We start from the raw sequence: 18,133 nt of genomic DNA on the forward strand, positions 1-18,133 counted from the left end.
AGATCGGGATAGCGCTCCCCTGCCCAGCTCACGCCATCGCCCACCGCATGGCCGGTGTGCCGTGCCGCTTGGCTGCGTCGATCGAAATGGCTCAAGAACCGCAGATGGTTGTCTCATGCGGGCGGCTTTTGGACGTCCTGACCCCTTCTGCCTCGCCTCAACCTGGAGCGCAGAATGAATTCAACCACCCTCTTTTCTTGCCTCTGGCCGCGCTCGCCACAACGGCGTTCCTATGCACAGGCTGCAGTGAGCGTCCAAGCGAGCGAATGCCAGTCATCGTAGGAAACCTTTCGCCGTTGACCTCCCGCATGCCGCCACGCCGCCAACAATTGCACTTGGCTGCTACGCAAGGTTGAACGCGGCTCTTGACAAGAGCCAGCACTGTGATGCTTCGCCTCCACTGCACGCCGATGCTGGTGGCATGCGCATCTGCCCTCGAGCTTACCAGAAGAACATGCGGCTTTTGCATGCTCACATGTTCAGCCGTCGATGCAGATGGAGCTGAGCTTGAGCTAGATGCTCCGCCCGCCCCAGCCATCGCGCAGTCGGCTGACTCCGTTGCATCTCGGCCGACCATGAGCAAAAAGAAAGCTCAGACGAGCCACACGCTTCGCCGTGCCCATCGACCCCCACATGCAAAGGCTTCCGCGCGTACGCACCGTTGGTCTGCCAAGCACACCCAAGCCTTTTGTCGCCCTGTCGTCGCGATCTTGGTGTCAACCCCCGCACGGCTGCAGGCTGATCTTCTGACGGCCTCTCGTTCTGTCGGGTGAATGTCTCTCCTCGCAAGCGAGCAAGACCCTTCAGATCGCACCGTCGAGCCGGACGCTCACCAAACGGTGCTAGTGTTGCTGCGATCCGTCCGGAATGCTGGATCTCAAACTTGGGAGTCCGAGTTAGCCGGCTGCAAGGTTGATCACTGCTCGGCATGTTGCCGTCGCCATCGTAAAGTGGGAAAATGGCACGTAGGCCGCCCTTGTTTGCTGCTCCGATCGGACGGGTCTGTCTCACTTTTTTTTGTCTTTCTCGTGCATCCGCTCGGCTTTACAGCGCCCTCCCTTTTTGCCTGCCCCCTGGGGGGGGGCCTTCCCTGTCGCTGCAGAACGCTCGATGGCGCCGGTCCAGATTCGCCCTCTCGAGCGGCATGGCGGAGCTTGAAGTCTGTGCCTTGGCTCCAGACCTTGTGTTTTGAGGTACACTTCCGACCCGCGTATGCACTCAGCCTCCTGCCTGGCTTTCAGGCTTCCACTGTGGTAACTCAGCTCGAGCCCAGGGTCCTCAATTTGTCTGACTCGAGCGGAGGGTTTCCACGGTGGTCGCGTCGCCGAGTGGGCTCGCACTGATAGCCAGCGCCTTCCACCACCATCGTCGACGCCTGCTCGCCGCCCAGAGGTCAGCTGTCAAGCTTGAAAACTGTCGCCCACGCGAACTCGGCTGCGTGGCACCGATGGGCGAGGGTGGCATTTTTCTTTTTCTCTTGGTCGGCACTCTCGAAAAATTGAGCTTCCGATCGGCGTGGAGAGGTGTGTTCGCCGCATGACAACTGGCACCTCGAGCCGTGATTGTGTTGATGCTTTCTCGCTCGTGTGTCTCTCCAATGCGATCGCCATGGTCGGCGGTGCTCACGGACCCTCGGCCAACATCTATCCCGGTGCAAGCTGTAAATTTGACTGTACCATGGTGTAGCATTCCAGACCAGCTCCCTCTGGCGTAGGCGAGATCCGGCCGCCGCAAGCGAGCTGCTCAGCCGCCATTCTCTCGCCAACGCCGCTTCCAGTCCCTTCGACATCCACGACGTCGAGTGCTCACTTTCTCGGGACTGCACTGGTGGTGCTCGATCCACACGACCCAGTCACCAGTTGAGCGTGCGCATGCCTTCCCTTGCAGCTTCTTGAGGGTGCCTTTTCATCGTCGATTTTCGTAACACCTTTTTCTCTCCTGTTTTCCAGCAACTACCGCTTTTTGCTTCAAAGCAGCAGATAGCACACTTTGGTCACCTTCTGGGCGCAATTCACTCTACGGCAAAGGTACTATGCGACTCTCAGCTATGTGTACGCAAGAGTAAGACAGATCCGTTGCCTCATGTGAAGTGCCAAATGAGACAAGGAGGACATGATCTGCCGAAAGCACTCGAAGAGCTTCGCTGCTGGTTGCCGTACGAGAAAAGTGCGCGACCTCCACTGCCCTTTTTCAGGGTCCACGGCCGCTGGAAGAAAGCTGGCTTCTTCTCATCGCTTTGACCACTACCACCACCCACAATCGCAAAAGTGCAAGATGGCCTCGACATTTGCGCGCTCGGGAGCAACTGCGGTCAGCCGGTGCCTCAGCGTAGGCACCAGCAGTATCGTGCAGCGTCGTGCGTGTGCGGGTAGCTGCTGCCACGCTGTCCACAAGACATCCTCGGCTCGGACCGGCGTCCTTCGTCATCAACGGCACAGCTCCACCTCATCATCCCCGACAGCAGCTACAAGCAAGACCGTGCAGCTACGAGACGGGCCATACGATCCATTCAATGCCATTGTTGCTACGCTTCCCACATCGCAAGCGATTGAGGATGTTGATTCCAATTCGCCTCTCGCCGGTTGGACCGCGGCGGTCAAAGCGAACTTTTGCGTCAAGGGGGCACTAACGTCGTGCTCGAGCGCCATGCTGCAGACGTACGAGTCGACATTCGATGCTGCTGCGGTGACAGGCCTGCGTCAGGCAGGGGCGGATCTGCGCTACGTGACCAACTGCGACGAGTTCGGCATGGGCTCCAACAATGTGCATTCGGTGCATGGAGCGGTACGCAATCCGGCCTCCCCAATACAAAGCTCCGACACCACCGGCGGGGACTGGGATGCCGAGACGGAGCGGTCAGCGGGAGGCAGTTCAGGTGGATCAGCGGCGGCGGTACGTGCAGGCCTTGTGCGGTTTGCGCTCGGCTCGGATACAGGCGGATCGATCCGACTCCCCGCGGCCTACTGCGGTGTTGTGGGGCTCAAGCCGTCGTACGGCCTGGTGAGCCGGTGGGGACTCGTCTCGTATGCCGACAGTCTCGATACCGTCGGCGTGCTCGCGCGCACAGTCGAGGATGCAGAGCAGGTCCACAGTGTTCTGGCCAAGCATGATGCCCGCGATCCTACCAGTGCAAGCCAAGAATCGCGCAACACCGCAGCCCAGCTCGTCAACGACGTGATCGCCGCACTGCCATCTGCGGACTCGCAGCGTCCCTTGCAGGGTGTCCGTGTCGGTGTGCCGAAGGAGTACTTTCCAGTCGAGTTGCACCCGCGCGTTCTGCCAGCATTCCGACGCACAGTGGAAGCGCTCACCGACCTCGGCGCCGAGGTGGTCTCGATCCAGCTGCCGAGTACACCGTCTGCGCTCAGTGCTTACTACATCATCTCGTCTGCCGAGGCGAGCAGCAATCTGGCGCGCTATGACGGCGTCGAGTACGGCCTGCACGTGCCTCCCGTGCCGGGGCACCATGCGTATGCGGCCACGCGCACGGCTGGGTTTGGCGACGAAGTGCGCAAGCGCATCCTCCTCGGCACGTTTGCGCTCACCGCCGATGCGTTTGACAACTTCTTTCTCCAGGCGTCGCGCGTGCGGGCCGACATCCAGCGCGACTTTGCCACCGCCCTCCGCATCCCAAGCCCATCGAGCGTGCTGAGCCAGACCCCACAAGAGGCGCAACCGAACGCGGCGGGAGTGGACGTGATCTTGCACCCGTCCGCGGTAGACACGGCTCCCACGCTCGCATCGGCGCTCAACAAGGAGCGCGATGCGGGCGTCGCCGAATATGTTCAGGACATCTTGACGGTGCCTGCGAGCCTGGCGGGGCTGCCGGCGCTCGCGCTTCCCGCTGGTGTCGCCGACGACGGCTGGCCCGTCGGCGCCACGCTCGTATCGCAGTGGGGCTGCGACAGGCTCATCCTGCACGTCGCCAAGCAGCTCCAACGCCAACTCGCCCACCAACCTCATTGACGCACCATTCACTTCACCGCTGGAAGTCGCACAGATGCAATTTTGCAGTCTACAACGCTACAGAACGACCAGGTTACATGCGGCTGTCGGCACGAACAAGATTGTGTCTAGAGAGCTGGGCCGTGGACTGGAATCCGGCTAGGCCGGCGTTGAGTTCCAAATCGGCTAGCAGCGTCTTGAGCACGTCGCGCACGCCGTCCTGGCCGTTCGCTGCGAGACCCCAGCACCAAGGTCTACCGATGGCGACGCCGTCTGCGCCGAGGGAGAGGGCCTTCATGATGTCGGCGCCCGAACGGATGCCCGAGTCAAAGATGACCGTCTTCTTCTCCTCGCCCTCCTTGAGTGGGAGGGAGCGGATATAGTCGGCAATCGCCGGCAGCTGGGTGAGCGAGCCTACGGCGCCATCGACCTGACGACCACCGTGATTCGAGACCCACACGCCGTCCATGCCCGCTTCAACGGCACGTGCAGCATCTGCTAGCGTCTGGATTCCTTTGAGCACGATGGGAGCCGATCCCCACAGACGTCGAAGCTGCGCCAGGTCCGCCCACGATCGCGAAATGCCGGGCGAAAGCTGCGAGATCGCTGCAACCGATGCAGAGGTAATCTCGTCCGGCGTCACGTCTGCCCGGCGCGGATCCTGCATCGTCCAAACCAGATACGGGTTCGATCAGCAAAGTTGATCCCCCAAGAAAGCATCGCAGCAGTAAATGATCAGACTCACCTTTCCATCGCAATATTTGCGGACAAAGACCGGGTCCGAGAAAACGTTGGCCACTCCTTCACCCGTCAGGAAGGGGTTGTACGCTACGCAAGACATAGACGAAGCGGAGAGATGTCAGCACAGTTCATAGTAGCCAATGTGTGAGGAGCGGAGGTACGTACTGGTGTCGAGGTCGCGAGGTCTCCAGCCGAGGCTCCACGTGTCGAGGGTGACGACGAGCACGCGGTAGCCAGCCTTCTTGGCTCTGGCGAGGAGGCTCTCGGTAAGCTCATCGTCCTGGGGCCAGTAGAGCTGGAACCAGGCGTCGACGCCGCCGTCGTCCTCCTCCACGGGGTTGGTTCGGAAGCCAGCCTGCTCGTAAACCTGCTCGAGCGGGCGACTGGTGGCCGAGGACAGGGTGAAGGGGATCTCGAGCTCGGCTGCTGCGCATGCGGTAGCGCAGTCGGCCTCTTCGGGATGGAGCTGCGCCTGCACGCCAATGGGAGCGATCACGAGCGGCGTTGCGTACTTGCGGCCAAACAGGCGCGTAGCGGTGTCGAACTCTGCCAGCGACACGTCGCGCAGCATGGAAGGCACTGTTCATGAATCAAGGCACAATGAGCAAAGAGCGCGTGCAGACAGGGTCACAACGAGAAGGTGCTTACCGATGTGCCACTTCTTAAAGGCATCGAGGTTGTTCTGAGCGGTCGCTTCGGTCGAGGCGCTACCAGCAACGTAGGCGTACGCTTCGGGCTTGAGCTTGGCCTTGGCGTGCAACTCGAGCTGCTTCAAGTCGGTGGTCTGGGGCTTGACGCCGCTAAGACCGCCGACGTAGATCTCACGTAGATAGCCGGACTGACGTGACGCAACGATGAAGAGGTTCGGATGAGCTTGTCAGCATTCGCTTCTCTAGCCGGCTCCGAGCGACATCGACTTACCTTGGGATCAGACATGGTTGCGATTGATGTGTGAGAGGGGAGAGAGTTGGTTGGCAGAGGCACAGACCTTTTGGTCACCACCTGCGCTGCAGCTCTTCCCCGCATCGTGCGCGACCCACCGGCAATTGCCGCTCTTCTCCATAGCCGACGCCGCGAATAAATCTCAATCTGTCAGACACCTCCAAAGTAACAATTTTTGCTTTTTCCGCACTTCCATCCCCACGCATAACCAAGACGAGAAGCACTCTGAGATCGAGGTTCCTATCTGGCAGACGAAGGTGCTATATGTACAGGGATGAGCTAGACACAGGATTCTACCACATGATTGCAGCGGCATCCCCAGCGAGACTGGCTGTGGAAGGTGGGAGCGGAGCAATGACGAGCAGGTAACCTCCCCTGCCGCCGCCGTGCCTGGGCCCGGGACCGCTCGTAGTTTGGTTAGCGAGTGGGGAGCACGGCGAGCATCCATACCTCTTCTCATTGCGCCTGCGCTTGCGCTCTATCTTGGCGAGCCTGCGCTCATGTTTGCGCTCGGCCTTCCTCTGCTTTCTAAGCAACTTCCTCTCCTTCCTGCCGAGGCGTTGACCGTCGAGTGTGTGGGGCGTAGCTCTATCCTCGTCGTCGGACGAATCGCTGCTGGAGCTGCTGCTGCTCGATATGGAGCTGGCCAAAGTCGCACGTGTCTCCTTGCGCTGGAGCTGGTGGTGCGTCGGATACGTAGATGCGGGGATGGGAGCGTTCGGCGAGCGGGCGGTGAGACGCTCACCGTTGTAGAGCACATAGACGTCAAGGTTGCGTGCGCCAAAGAATTGGTGCTGCCAAAGCTCGATGGTCTCGCAAATCAAGGGTGAATTGCGCTTCTTCATGCCCTTCTCGATGGCGCGGGTGACGAGAAAGCCGGTGATGCCAATGTGCATGGTGATGGGCGCGACATTGGAGACGATCTTCTGCTTGCCTGTGAGTGCTCCCGCAGCAACAATGTCGTCCAAGAAGCGTGCCCAGTCTGCTGTGGAAACGTCGCGCGGCACCAAGAGGCGACCAGGGTATTCTGACTGGAAGCCATCCGCGAGGATCTGCTTCTTGCTCTCTTTGTTGTTGGCGCTCTTGATGTAGACGGGCTCAAACTGCATCTTCGCGGCTGGAATGGAGGAGACGGCGCGTCGATGGAAGCTTGGAGGCGGCGAAGAAATGCGCTGCTCGTTGGAAGGACTTGAAAAGCGCATCTTGATTCGCAGCTCCAAATCCAAAGAAGGCAATCGAGTGAGGCATGCATCCTGAGGGAGGGGTGACCAGTCTGGAGACGTGGCAAAGGGGCTTCCAAACCTCGCGAGCGCTGTCTTGGGATCGAAAGAAAAGCCTGTGGATGGCGCATGCGAGCGATACGTGGGATCGACAGTGTCGATGGTGGCCGGACGAGCACGACGAAGATCGAGCTCAACTTCGCGCTCTCGCTGCTTCTTCTCGGAGAATCCGTTGAACTGATGCTGGCCAGAGGCATCATGGTCGTTGGAGGAGCGCGACGAAGGGGTTTCACCCATGGCCACATTGTAGCTGGGGGGAGGGACGGACGGGCCAGCCTCGGCCCAGTGCATTGGAGTTGCGTGTGCAGCAGACATTGTCGGAGGAAAGCCTTGGTCGGGGAGTTTGGGATGAGGAATGATAGAAGGCTGCCAAGGTTTCATCGATGGCGGACTATATACGACTCGCACATCCCTGTTGACATAGCGTATGACGATAGACAATGTGTTTTGTGCCACTCGTGTCAATTCCGCGATAGCGCATAATGCTCAGACAGTCCACGCAGGAGGGCGGGCGCGAGTGCCGAATTGACATCCGAGCGAACCTGCGGCTGTGCATCTGAGCGGACCCTGCAGCAGCAGCTTTCTATCCGCAGTCGGAGCAAATTCGCGTCGTGATGGCCACTGCACCTCCGCCTGTCGAATTCGGCGCCGAAATCGGGACCGAGCAACCCACCGAACAACCCAACCAGCCACCCAACGCTTAGACCACCCTGCCCTCGCTTAGCTGCCAACAAGACTCCAACTCGCTTCAGCTCGCGAACAGATCAACACCACACGGCACAGTCGGAGTAAGCACAATAGATTAGCGTGCAGGCTTCGCAGATTCGAAGTGGATGGCCGGACGAGGTCTTTGCGGGCGACTTCAGTAACCCACACGGTCAAAGTCGGGCGCGTTGCCGTTGGGGTTCGAGATGGTGATCGTGTTCTCCGTGCCGGGTCGGAAGCCGCTGAGGCGCACCTTGTACGCCTTGGTCACGTCCTTGTTCCAGTCGTAGCCCGAGAGTGGGAAGCTGACGTTGTGCGGGGCTCCTCCGTTGACACTGATCTGGGCGAAGCGCTCGTTGGTGAGGCCAGCGAACGAGAAGCTCACGTCGGCGTTGATGTAGTCAAAGTAGAGCACCGCCTCGGACGAGCTGGGCTTGATGTTGCTGAGCGTCAGCGTGTTTCCGCCGCCTCCGCCGACGTTGGAGACCTTGCCGCCGTTGGAGCAACCGGCGCACTGAGTCTTGGAAGCCCTGCCGGCCAGTACGCCAGACTCGGCCTCGACGTACGTCAGTCGAGGGGCAGGGGTGCTGGTCTTCTTGATGTTGGTCAGACGCAGAGCAATCGAGCCGTGGCCCTTGACCTGCTTGCTGAACGAGCCCTGGACGCCCTTCTGCGTGGTGCCCGCCCACAGATCCATCACGTCGGCCGACTCCACACCGAGCTGCGCAAAGTCGATCTTGATCGTTCGCTGCGAGTTGGTCCAATCAATGGCGAGCACCGCCAGGTCTCCGTTGCTCAGGTTGCCTGCGTGCAGGTCAAAGTCGTTGGTCCTCCTCTCCACGAGCTTGACGGGCTGGCCGAGCTTGTCCTGGTTGACGGCAATGAGGCCCTTGTTGAGCAGGATCGCCTTGGCCTCGGCCGAGATGGTCGACAGATCGGTCGAGATCATCAAAGGCGACTTGATCATGGCCCAAAAGGCAAAGTGCGACGCCTGCTCGTCGATGCTCATGCCTGCGTTGCCTACCTCGAGCAGATCGCCATCGGCAAAGTGACCAGGCCCGCTGCGGTCGTTGAGCGAGATCGGAATGGCCTGGTTGAGGATACGCACCACGTTCACCCAGCCTCCCGCAATGTCGTCCGACAGACGGTACGATGTGCTCAGGCCTTTGGTCCACTGATCGGGGCCGACCAGAGAGCCGTCGGACTGGCGCTGCGGCACACCCCATTGGCAGACAAGCATCTTTTGGATGCCAACCTTGGCAAGTGCGTTGCTCATGGCGCCGAAGCGAGTGGGGAAGTCGGTGCGGGCAGCCTTTGGGGCGTTGTCGCCAGCGGTGGTGCCTCCGGCGTAGCAGTTGTCGTACTTGAGGTAAGTGACGTTGAAACTCTTCAGCAGAGCCGCATCCTGGTCCTCGTGATTCAGACTTCCGAGTCGCTTGCTGGGCACGTCGGGGTCGCAAGCCAGGAAGCCTCCGTCCGAGTAGAGACCAAATTCTAGACCCTTGGAGGTGGCGTAAGCGCCGAGGTTCTTCATGCCTGATGGAAAGTTGTTGGTGTCGATCATCAGATTGCCAGCCGAGTCACGGCTCGAGGTTTTGGCTACCCATCCGCAATCGATTCCGAACATTCCATAGCCAGCGGCGATGTAGCCTTGCGAGGCCATGATGTCCATGGTCTTGTGCGACGACGCCTCGGTGGGACTGCAAGAGACCTGGTTGTAGGTGTTGAAGCCCATGCCGGGCGTCGGCTGCACGCTGGCTCCCGACGACTGACGAGCGCGGACGTTGGACCGCAGCGACTTGGCATCGGAGCCGGAAGGGGCAGATGCAAGCATGATCGCAGCAGCGACCATGCTCATGCCACCTGCGGAAAGCAGCATCATGATGGAAGAATTGGGTCCGGGCGAGAGATGGAAGGTCGATTTAGAGTGGGGGGAGGGTATAGGGAGGATGAGAGGTATCTTGTTATGTTCAGAAGGCGAGACAAGCACACAGAAGGATGTGTATATATAGCCGTGTCTGCAAGCAGAGCACACTGCACACTCCTGTACCGGCGAGTCGGGGATGCACGCGCGTGGCTATGAACGAAGATCACGGCGTCTGAAGTGGGCTCACGGCATTGATGCAGACCGACGGAGCAGCAACAGGTGGGTGCAAATGATGCACAATTCTCGAAGGCAACTCATACAATGGCTTCTCTGCAGCTTCATCCAGAGGTTGCAGGAGGCTGGTCATGCACGCCACTCTCTCGAAGGGTTTGCCCCACACAACGGAGCTTCGGCAATGGCGCCGACTGATTAAGGGGAAACACAGAATTCCGGGTTGGCGGGCACTGGGAAGAAAACCCCACAAGAACTCACGAGGCGTGCATGGGCGCCGTCATCTGCAAGCCGTCCATGCAGAGGCTGAGCGTTGCGCAACAACCTCGCATCCAACACTGGGCAACAGTCGGGTGCAGTGGATGTGTAAGCGAGCCGGGGTTGCTCGGGGTTGGACAACCGGCGAGTGGCAGCTTTGACCGAAAAGAGAGTCAGTTAGATACTTCGAATGTGGATAGCCACAGTGGACGTGCACTTCGAGTGGTTTGCCGGCGGACGTGGTGGTGATCCTGCGGGTGGACGAGATCGCCGGCGCTAACGTCGGGTATCCACGCTTTTCGGCAATCTCGGCCACGCGCACACACCGCGACGAGAAGCCTTCTGAGGGTGCTGGCGACGGTCTTCGGACACTTGCTTGGTCCTCACTGATTGCGAAGAGGAGATCGTACTGCGATATCCAAACGAACCATGTGAGCTTAGACCACTTCATGGCATGCAGGGTCAGGAGGACTCAGCTGTCCATGAGTGCAAGATTTCCACCTCGAACCTCCGGCACTCACCCCCGCACTCATCCGCACGCGCCCCCGCACCTCACTCCCGCACTCAATCACGGAAACCCGTACACGGAGACTCACTCACCGAGGGTTGCTCAACAATCACTACGCATTTGGGTCCGTCTGTGTCGCTGGAATGTTGAAGAGGCTGGCTGTGAGCCGACAAACTTGATCTTGTTAGATCGGGCAATACTGCCCAGCAGCATCGGTCAAGGCCACTTTCCAAGGAACCGATGATCCTCCGCACGATCCCGCACGACAGCTCTTCTTCCGTTTCCGTGGATCTGGTGCGTGGGAAAGCATAGCCTCCTCGCATCGTCCTGTTTGGGTTCTTGGCGTGCAATTTCCGCTGGAAAGCATTGTCGACGTCTCCGACCGCAATTTCTCCGAGATCACAGCTCTCGTGCCTGGACCGTGCCGATCCGTTCGGGAGCCTCCGAGACGCGCGACAGGAGGCGCGGCTGAATTACAGTAGGGCGCTTGCCCTGGCCTTGGCGCATCGGCTCCTCTCTGCTTCCAACGGGAAGCTGCCTTCTGTCGTCACACGCATGTACATGCGAGTTCGGATGGCTTCCTTGCAGAGAAGCCAGCACTGCATTTCGCTCAGCTCCGCCGTCGAGATCCACGGATCAGCGCTGGTTTCCTGGTACTGCCGTTGCGATGCGAAGCGACTCGGTGTGTTACGATGTCGATGCCGTTCGGCTGGCTCAGAGCCGAACCTGTTGGAGAACGTGCACACATCCATCCATCCGTCCCCAGATTCGTCGCCAGAGTTTTGACAAAAGAAGCCTTAAATACGAGCAACGCAGATCACCTTTATTGTCGTTCCCAGAGTTTCGACCACCTACCTTGCCGTCACCATGTGGTCTCCACTAGCTTCCGCTTCCATCGTCTTTCTGATTCTCTATCTCTTCCTGTTCATCTTCCTCGCGGCGCTCTTTGCGCTGCGCAAGGTGCCGTGGAAGTCGAGATGGCTCGTGCTGCTTCTCCACGTCCTCTGCCGCTTGGCATCCCAGGCGTGCGGTCTGGCGTTCGGCATCGTCGGCTACAGCAACATCAACGTGCTCGTCGCCTACTACGTATTAGGGGCGGAAGGGTACTTTACGCTCGTCGTTTGTTTGAGCCGTTACCTGATTGCATGGCAAAGGCAGCATTGGAGAGGCTACTCGTGGATGGAACCAGTCGATCCATACGCACCAAAGCATGGCAAAGCCAAGATGAGGTTCAAGCAGCTCTTCGAGTGGAAGAAGAGTAAGGACGAGCCCAAGTCGGCGCATGCTCTGCTCGTCGTCGACTGGCTGCTCATCGCCGCCAACGTCATCATCATCGTCGGCGGCTCACTCAGCGCAGCCGCGTACAGAGACAGCGACCTCACCTATACGCAGCGAGAAGATAAGCTGAAGACGTCCAGAGGCATGAGGGCGGCGGGGCAAGCCGTCTTCCTTGCCATCAACATCCTCTTGCTGGTCTGCATCATCGTCAGCATGCATCAACACCGACAGCACCGCTTCGATAACGGTGGGCCAAACCGTCAGGAGGACGAGCCAGTCCAGGACCGAAAGAACGTTCCCGACCAGTCCCTTGGGCAATCCGAACGGAGACCGTGGTACGGTCACAAGACTTTGGCCCTCATCTACCTCACCTGGCCCTTCCTCGCAGTGCGCGGCATCTTTGGTGTGGCACAGGCAGTGGTACCGGACCTGAATGTAAGTTCGATCCCGCGCCAAACGGCGAGCTCATGTGAACAGCAGCGCTGACCATCCATTCTTCCGTCGCTGTCCGTGCGCATCGTCGACCTCACAGTACTTCAACTCGGAAGTCTACGACGCGAACAACCTCACCCAGCAGTTTGTCACCGAAGAGACGTGCATGGTGACCATGATGGAGTTCATCAGCGCCACTCTGATTGCTCTGACCTACTTTACCACCCGCTCCGAGCACCACACTCCTCGCGCCATTCCCTGAACCTCTCAGCTACTGCCAAAGACTTGACTCACTGCACATACAAGCACAATCAATCTTGCCAGAGTAATGCAGTCATGAAATGAGCCGAACATCTAGCGCCAGACAGCAACAAAGCGCACCTCGACGCTCTTTCTTGGCGGTGCGTTGGGTGGCGGCGCTGGATAATCGCCCTTGATCCGAGTGACGGCACAATGTGCGCCGTACAGAGCCTCTTGGGTTTCGCCCGATTGACGTTGGTGGTGTTTCAGCGACAAGGAATCGTAGCACTTGAAGACGAGCACCTCGTGGTTGGTCTGATGCGGCACAAAGTGCCACTGCTGCTTGTCATGCGCATGGAGGTCGTATCCACATCCGAATGGATTGGCATGTCTCGAGATGAAGCGCTGGTCTAACGATCTGTAGTCGGCCAGAGCGAGCGGCTTATCGTACACTGTGCCTCCCACTGGTCTCCACAGATTGATGATCATCGTTCTTGCATACTGGGCGGATAGATTCGAGCTGATAGCCTCGCTAGGGTCCATCCCGGTGCTCTGTGCTGGAGTGAGGAGGGAAGGCGTACCGGCGATGGCCATGGAGCAGACCCTAGCGCCATGCGAAGGATCCTGATCGATGTGAGCGAACAAGGCGGGTGGCTCGATGGGCTTGTCGAATCTCGACTCGACACCCTGAGGGCGTTGCTGCTGCTCATAGTCGTCGTCGAGACTAGCGGAAGCTGAGACGGTCGAGTCGCGCTTTACCGTGTTCCACACGATCACTTCGTCTGCGCCCGTGATGATCTTGACGAGTTGCTGGTTTTCGCGCACAAACTGCGAGTAGTCCTCTTGCGTGTCGATGCCGTTCTCTTCCAAAGCATGGCTGAAGTGGGGCAGCACGGCGAATCCACGCTTGGCCAGGTCGACACGAGCAGTCTGGATGCGTTGCGCCTCGGAGCGGGTGCTGAGTTGGTCCAGCTCGGGACGGAGCGAATGGAGCTGCTTCCACACGCCGCGTTTGGGGCGCTCGCGATGCGGCTTCTGCAGCTTGAGATAAGAGTCGGGATCGTGGTCGAGCTCTTCGTCGGCATAGGTGAAGAGGAGCTCTCCCCATACGCCTCCGTTTCCTTCTTCTCTCTTCTGGAAGTTGTCCGTCGTCATCGTTGTTCCAGGCAGATCGGGTTGGTGGTTCGAGGGCGAGATGCAAAGAGGGTGCACAAGTGCCAGGCGCAACCAAGGGTCTTCGTCGGATTAGGCTCAGCTAGCCGGCGTGCCGACTGGATTCCGGCTTATCCACCGAGATCCAGAATCGGATTAAAGAAACAAATAAATTCAGATATCCAAAAAAAAGGGCAAAAGATTCATGCCCACGAAATTGAGGCTAGAAAAGGCTCAGCCTCCACACGAAGCAGATACGACTGTCGACCTTCGTTCTCACCATCAATCTATGGACGACTATCGGCGGTCATCAGGACAGCGACTGCCACAATGATGTTGCGCAACTTGACGATGCTGTCTGCTGCAACAGGGCGAAACGTCACTGGCAGCTTGATCCAACACGGATGCGCAACCACCGCATCGACTGCGAGTACGGCGCGGCGGTGGGCGAGCACGAGCAGCGCCGGTCGATCCAAGGACGAGGCGAGCGCCCCAGCTGGCCAGGCACACGACACAAGGATCGACGAAGTTGACCACATGCGCACATCTCGGCTTGGTCGAGCGCTGCTGACTGCGGGTAGTGCGTTAGGGCTGCTGAACAATCCAGCTCGAGGAGGTAAGCATTGTCGCAGCTCTTGATTGACCCTCGCCGAACCATGGAAGGCTAACAAATCTGGCCGCTCGGCATTCCATATGCGGCTGATCTCGCACAGATCTTCTCTCTATGCTAACACAGGTGTCTTCCGGGCCGTCCCTGTCCCATCTGCTCGGCTTGATGCGCTCTACGGAATCGGGCCGCCGATTGTTGATCGAGCGTCCTTCGGTCAACTCGGAAACGGTGGATGTCGAGTATCTCTGCAGCCTTGAGCGCGGAAAGTTCGGGCGCGAGTGGATGGAGTGGCTCAAGGAGAATGGCGTGGGACCGGACGGTCGTGCCGAGGCCGACTACATGCCGACGCCCGAGCTAAAGTATCTGATCCAGCGCTATCGCGAGTCGCACGACTTCTACCACCTTCTGCTGCGGATGCCCGTCACGCAGCTCGGCGAGACGGTGGTCAAGTATTTCGAGATGGCACAGATGAACATGCCCGTCGCTGGATTTGCTGCGGCGGGAGGCACGCTGCGCATCCTCGCATCGAATCTGTCGTCGCTGCCCAAGCCATCGCAGCTGCTCACTGCGGCCCTCTCGCCATCTTCGGTGTCAAACGCGACGGCATCAGCAGCGAATCCAACATCTGGTGATCTTGCGGCTCTGCAGAGCTTGATTCCATGGGCAATCGAAGTAGGCAAGACGTCGGTGCCGCTCATCTCGGTCGAGTGGGAAAAGTGCTGGGAGCGCGACATCGACGACATGCGACGCGAATTTGGCATCACACGGCCTCCCATCGCCGTGGCGCGATTTGCAGGCCGCACTGCTCGAGCCGGCAAGAGACGTGGCTGGCCCTCCAAGATCGTGGAGCACCAGAAGCGAAAGGAACAAGCACAACAGCAGCAAAAGCAGAGCTCGAGCCAATCACCGAGTTCCGTTCCGGCTGCTCATTCCGAGTCAAGATGAACCCGCAATGCTTAAAAATCAAAAGACCACAAAGTATTTGCTTCTGACCTACTTAAGCCTCTCAATCGTATGCGTTGTTGGCTCGATCCTTGTGGTCGCGGCCTTGTGAGTTGAGACAGAGGCTAGAGAGGCCTAGAGGCCTAGAGGCCAGGTCTGATGCCGAAAAAGCGGGTCCACCATGCATGCAGTCGGCCTTTTCTTGGATTCTGAATCACGCGCCGCGGCCGCTTCTTGCGCCCAAACGCAGCTTGCCGATCCCGCACTTTGCTCGTCTTCCAGCCGCGTTGCTCTCCGCACCGTGCGCGCCGGGTTGCATTTGCCTCGCCTCGCCTCGCCTCGCATCCAATCCAACTCGCGTTCTCCGTCCGCAACCACCATCGAACCATCCTCACCCGTCTTGACGTTCTGCTCGGTCGGAAGAGGGCCGACGAGTACCGGTCACTTTCCGCACCATGTCCGCCAGCCAGGCAGGACCCAGCAGGACCATGCTCCACACTCCCGCCTCGCCAACCACACAGCAGAGCAGCTACATCGATCCGGCCGCCCCGCCGCTCGCGTCTCCCCAGCTCGCCAACCGCATCAACCTCGTCACCTACAAGCAGTCCACCATCAAGGCGCTCATTGACCCCAGCCTGCCGGTACAGGATGTCATCCGCCAACTCTGCGCCAATGCTCACCTCGGCGTCCAAGAACCCCCAGCGCTCTTTGCGCTTCGCGACGACGACAACGACGAGCTCATCGACGATGCCAACATGGCAAAGAAGATCGAGGCCGGCGCCAACTTCAAGCTGTGCTCATCTCCGACCATCGAAGCCGCAGACATGGTCGACAAGCTCGGCTCCCGCGACGAGCGCGTGCTCAAGATGGCCACCTACACCCTCCAGCGCCTAATCCGCGAAGCACCCTTCACAAACGAATTTGTTGCCAGAGGCGGCGTGAGGGAGCTGCTCAACGTCATCCGCAACCACTCGTCCGGCAACACTCTCGCCTACGCCCTCACCAGCTGCCAGAACCTCATGGACGGCTTCGAATATGGCTGGGACATCATCGACGCCGATCTCGTCGCAAAGGTCGTCAGCCTGCTCGTTACCCAGGAACGCATCAACGTCTGCCGGCCCGCCACCGCCATCCTCAAGAGGCTCGTCGTCTCGGGTCCGCAAGACTCGCCCAAGATGGGCCGCGTGCTCACCGACGGATCGGGCGCTGCGTCCGCTGCTCCGCCTCCCGTCTACCGCTACGGCTTCGACTTTGTGTACGCCGAATTCCAGCGCGAACCTCTCTTTCTCCAGACGCTCGCCAACCGCATCGGCAGCTCCGACACCACCTTAAAGCTGTACAGTCTCAGCCTCATCAACAGCCTGCTGCGCAACGTCTCGGACGAGCTCTTCGAGAGCTTCACCTCGGAGCTCGAAAAGCTCAACGCATCCAAGGCGGTGGCGTGGCTGATGGACTCGCATCGGGGCGACGAACTTGCATCGTCCATCCTCGACTACCAGACCAACGTCATCCGCATAGCGCATCGCAGGATGCGCACCGCCGTCACACCGACCGACAAGCGCCACGTGCACGCACTCTCCTACATCTGGCTTCAAGCCAAAATCAGCGATGTCGTCGTGCCAAACAAAAACCCCGCTCAAACCACCCTCAACGGAGCATCGAGGACCGCCGGTGGCGCTACCACGCGTTACAAGTGGCGACGTATCGGATTTGCGTCCGAGTCCGCTGCCAAGGAGTTTGGTCGAACGGGCTGGCTGGGCCTCCTGTGCCTCGAGTCATTCGTGCGATCGGATCCCGACCTGTACGCCAAGATCATCCTGGAGCAGATCAATCGGCCCGAGGAGCGCCGCTGCATGTTTGCACGCGCATCCATCGAAGTCACCTCGATCCTCGCCGATCACTGGGACATCGAGTCCGGCTCTTTCACCGCGTCCACCTCGTATCTCCCCTTCCTGCTCTCCCTGACCAAGGTGCACAATCTCGCGCTGCGCTTCTTCCTGCGTATGTGGAACGAATCGGGTGCCGCCGCCTCGGACTTTTCGCGCGTGTCGGCGCTGGTGCGCAGCCAGGTGCACGATGCGCTCGGCAAGCAGGACGAGGTGAGCCGCACCTGGATCGACCTCGAGGACGCCTTCCTGCACTCGGAGTACCGCACCGTGCGCGATCGCCAGATCAAGGAGCTCGAGGTGGACGAAGACTACAACTCCAAGGCGTCGATTCGCAACCTGCGCGGGCGCATCTATCGCGAGAGCTACGAGTTTGTGCGCCAGCAACGCATTCAGTGTCTGCTCGAAGGTGCATGGTTCCGCAATGTGGTCGCATCGTCAGCCGTGGGCGCCGGCGCGATGGGTGCCAAGCAGCGCAGAGGATCGACGAGCACAGTCGAGACCACCAACACGGCCATGCCGACGATCTCCAACGGCGCCACGGCTCCTACCAAACCGTGGCGCTTCTACCGCCTGGCGCCCAACAAAAAGTTCCTCTACTTTTGCGACTCTTCCGACCGCGTGCCCATCCGCGGAGGGCTGGACGACCTGCCGGATCGCATCGATCTGAGTCTGGTCACCGAAATTTCGCACCATGGTGGCGCGGCGACAGGTGGAGGCTCGGGAAGCGCGGCGACGGGATGCGAGCTGGTCATCAGTCTGCTGCAGTCGCCGGATGGATGCGTGGCCGAGATGCAGGCGCTCAATGCGAGCCAGCTGTCCGAGTGGACCGACGGTCTCAACATGCTGCGCGACGAGGGCGGCGTGGTGAGCACGCGCGAGACCGCCGACCTTATCAACATGCTCACCGAGATCGGCATCAAGGTCAAGATGCTCGACCTCACCGGCGAACAGATCGAGCTGCCAGCCACCGTGCAAGCGCCGCCGCTGCCCTCCACCACCGAGTTCTTCTTTGCCGAGTTGTAGCGCCTGCCTCACCGTCAATAAGACAAGATTTCGGGGATGAATACTTGATGGCATGCTTTGAGGTACAAATACAGGTGTGCGAGAGTGAGT

At 59.6% G+C, this 18,133-nt stretch overlaps 7 protein-coding genes across 7 annotated transcripts, besides 4 other annotated features; 3 read left to right on the forward strand and 4 right to left on the reverse strand.

Moving 5' to 3' along the window:
• Positions 1–2,274: 2,274 nt before the first annotated feature.
• On the forward strand, positions 2,275–3,966 carry PAN0_013c4793 (amidase siGNATure enzyme; the record flags this gene model as incomplete). The annotated part of the gene is made up of 1 exon (XM_014799921.1): positions 2,275–3,966. One exon carries the CDS (start codon positions 2,275–2,277, stop codon positions 3,964–3,966), a length of 1,692 nt encoding a protein of 563 aa, XP_014655407.1.
• Positions 3,967–4,039: 73 nt separating this feature from the next.
• On the reverse strand, positions 4,040–5,622 carry PAN0_013d4794 (L-lactate 2-monooxygenase; the record flags this gene model as incomplete). The annotated part of the gene is made up of 5 exons (XM_014799922.1): positions 4,040–4,606; positions 4,691–4,773; positions 4,852–5,265; positions 5,335–5,524; positions 5,608–5,622. The coding sequence occupies 5 exons, from the start codon at positions 5,620–5,622 to the stop codon at positions 4,040–4,042; spliced, it is 1,269 nt and encodes a 422-aa protein (XP_014655408.1).
• A 299-nt stretch (positions 5,623–5,921) lies between these two features.
• PAN0_013d4795 (uncharacterized protein) lies at positions 5,922–7,289 on the reverse strand (the record flags this gene model as incomplete). The annotated part of the gene is made up of 1 exon (XM_014799923.1): positions 5,922–7,289. One exon carries the CDS (start codon positions 7,287–7,289, stop codon positions 5,922–5,924), a length of 1,368 nt encoding a protein of 455 aa, XP_014655409.1.
• A 481-nt stretch (positions 7,290–7,770) lies between these two features.
• PAN0_013d4796 (carbohydrate-binding module family 35 protein) lies at positions 7,771–9,495 on the reverse strand (the record flags this gene model as incomplete). Its single annotated transcript, XM_014799924.1, has 1 exon — positions 7,771–9,495. One exon carries the CDS (start codon positions 9,493–9,495, stop codon positions 7,771–7,773), a length of 1,725 nt encoding a protein of 574 aa, XP_014655410.1.
• A 1,222-nt stretch (positions 9,496–10,717) lies between these two features.
• Positions 10,718–10,771: a sequence feature (In-frame stop codon was detected at splice-junction site;~conserved hypothetical protein).
• A 111-nt stretch (positions 10,772–10,882) lies between these two features.
• Positions 10,883–11,130: a sequence feature (In-frame stop codon was detected at splice-junction site;~conserved hypothetical protein).
• Positions 11,131–11,316: 186 nt separating this feature from the next.
• Positions 11,317–12,190: a sequence feature (In-frame stop codon was detected at splice-junction site;~conserved hypothetical protein).
• Positions 12,191–12,287: 97 nt separating this feature from the next.
• Positions 12,288–12,449: a sequence feature (In-frame stop codon was detected at splice-junction site;~conserved hypothetical protein).
• A 92-nt stretch (positions 12,450–12,541) lies between these two features.
• PAN0_013d4798 (7-alpha-cephem-methoxylase p8 chain related protein) lies at positions 12,542–13,582 on the reverse strand (the record flags this gene model as incomplete). The annotated part of the gene is made up of 1 exon (XM_014799925.1): positions 12,542–13,582. One exon carries the CDS (start codon positions 13,580–13,582, stop codon positions 12,542–12,544), a length of 1,041 nt encoding a protein of 346 aa, XP_014655411.1.
• A 327-nt stretch (positions 13,583–13,909) lies between these two features.
• On the forward strand, positions 13,910–15,134 carry PAN0_013c4799 (ubiquinone biosynthesis protein COQ4, mitochondrial; the record flags this gene model as incomplete). The annotated part of the gene is made up of 2 exons (XM_014799926.1): positions 13,910–14,195; positions 14,293–15,134. 2 exons carry the CDS (start codon positions 13,910–13,912, stop codon positions 15,132–15,134), a joined length of 1,128 nt encoding a protein of 375 aa, XP_014655412.1.
• Positions 15,135–15,586: 452 nt separating this feature from the next.
• PAN0_013c4800 (elmo ced-12 family protein) lies at positions 15,587–18,043 on the forward strand (the record flags this gene model as incomplete). The annotated part of the gene is made up of 1 exon (XM_014799927.1): positions 15,587–18,043. One exon carries the CDS (start codon positions 15,587–15,589, stop codon positions 18,041–18,043), a length of 2,457 nt encoding a protein of 818 aa, XP_014655413.1.
• Positions 18,044–18,133: the final 90 nt, after the last annotated feature.

This window comes from Moesziomyces antarcticus, assembly GCF_000747765.1.
Source record: "Moesziomyces antarcticus DNA, scaffold: scaffold_v10013, strain JCM 10317, whole genome shotgun sequence".
Taxonomy (NCBI): domain Eukaryota; kingdom Fungi; phylum Basidiomycota; class Ustilaginomycetes; order Ustilaginales; family Ustilaginaceae; genus Moesziomyces; species Moesziomyces antarcticus.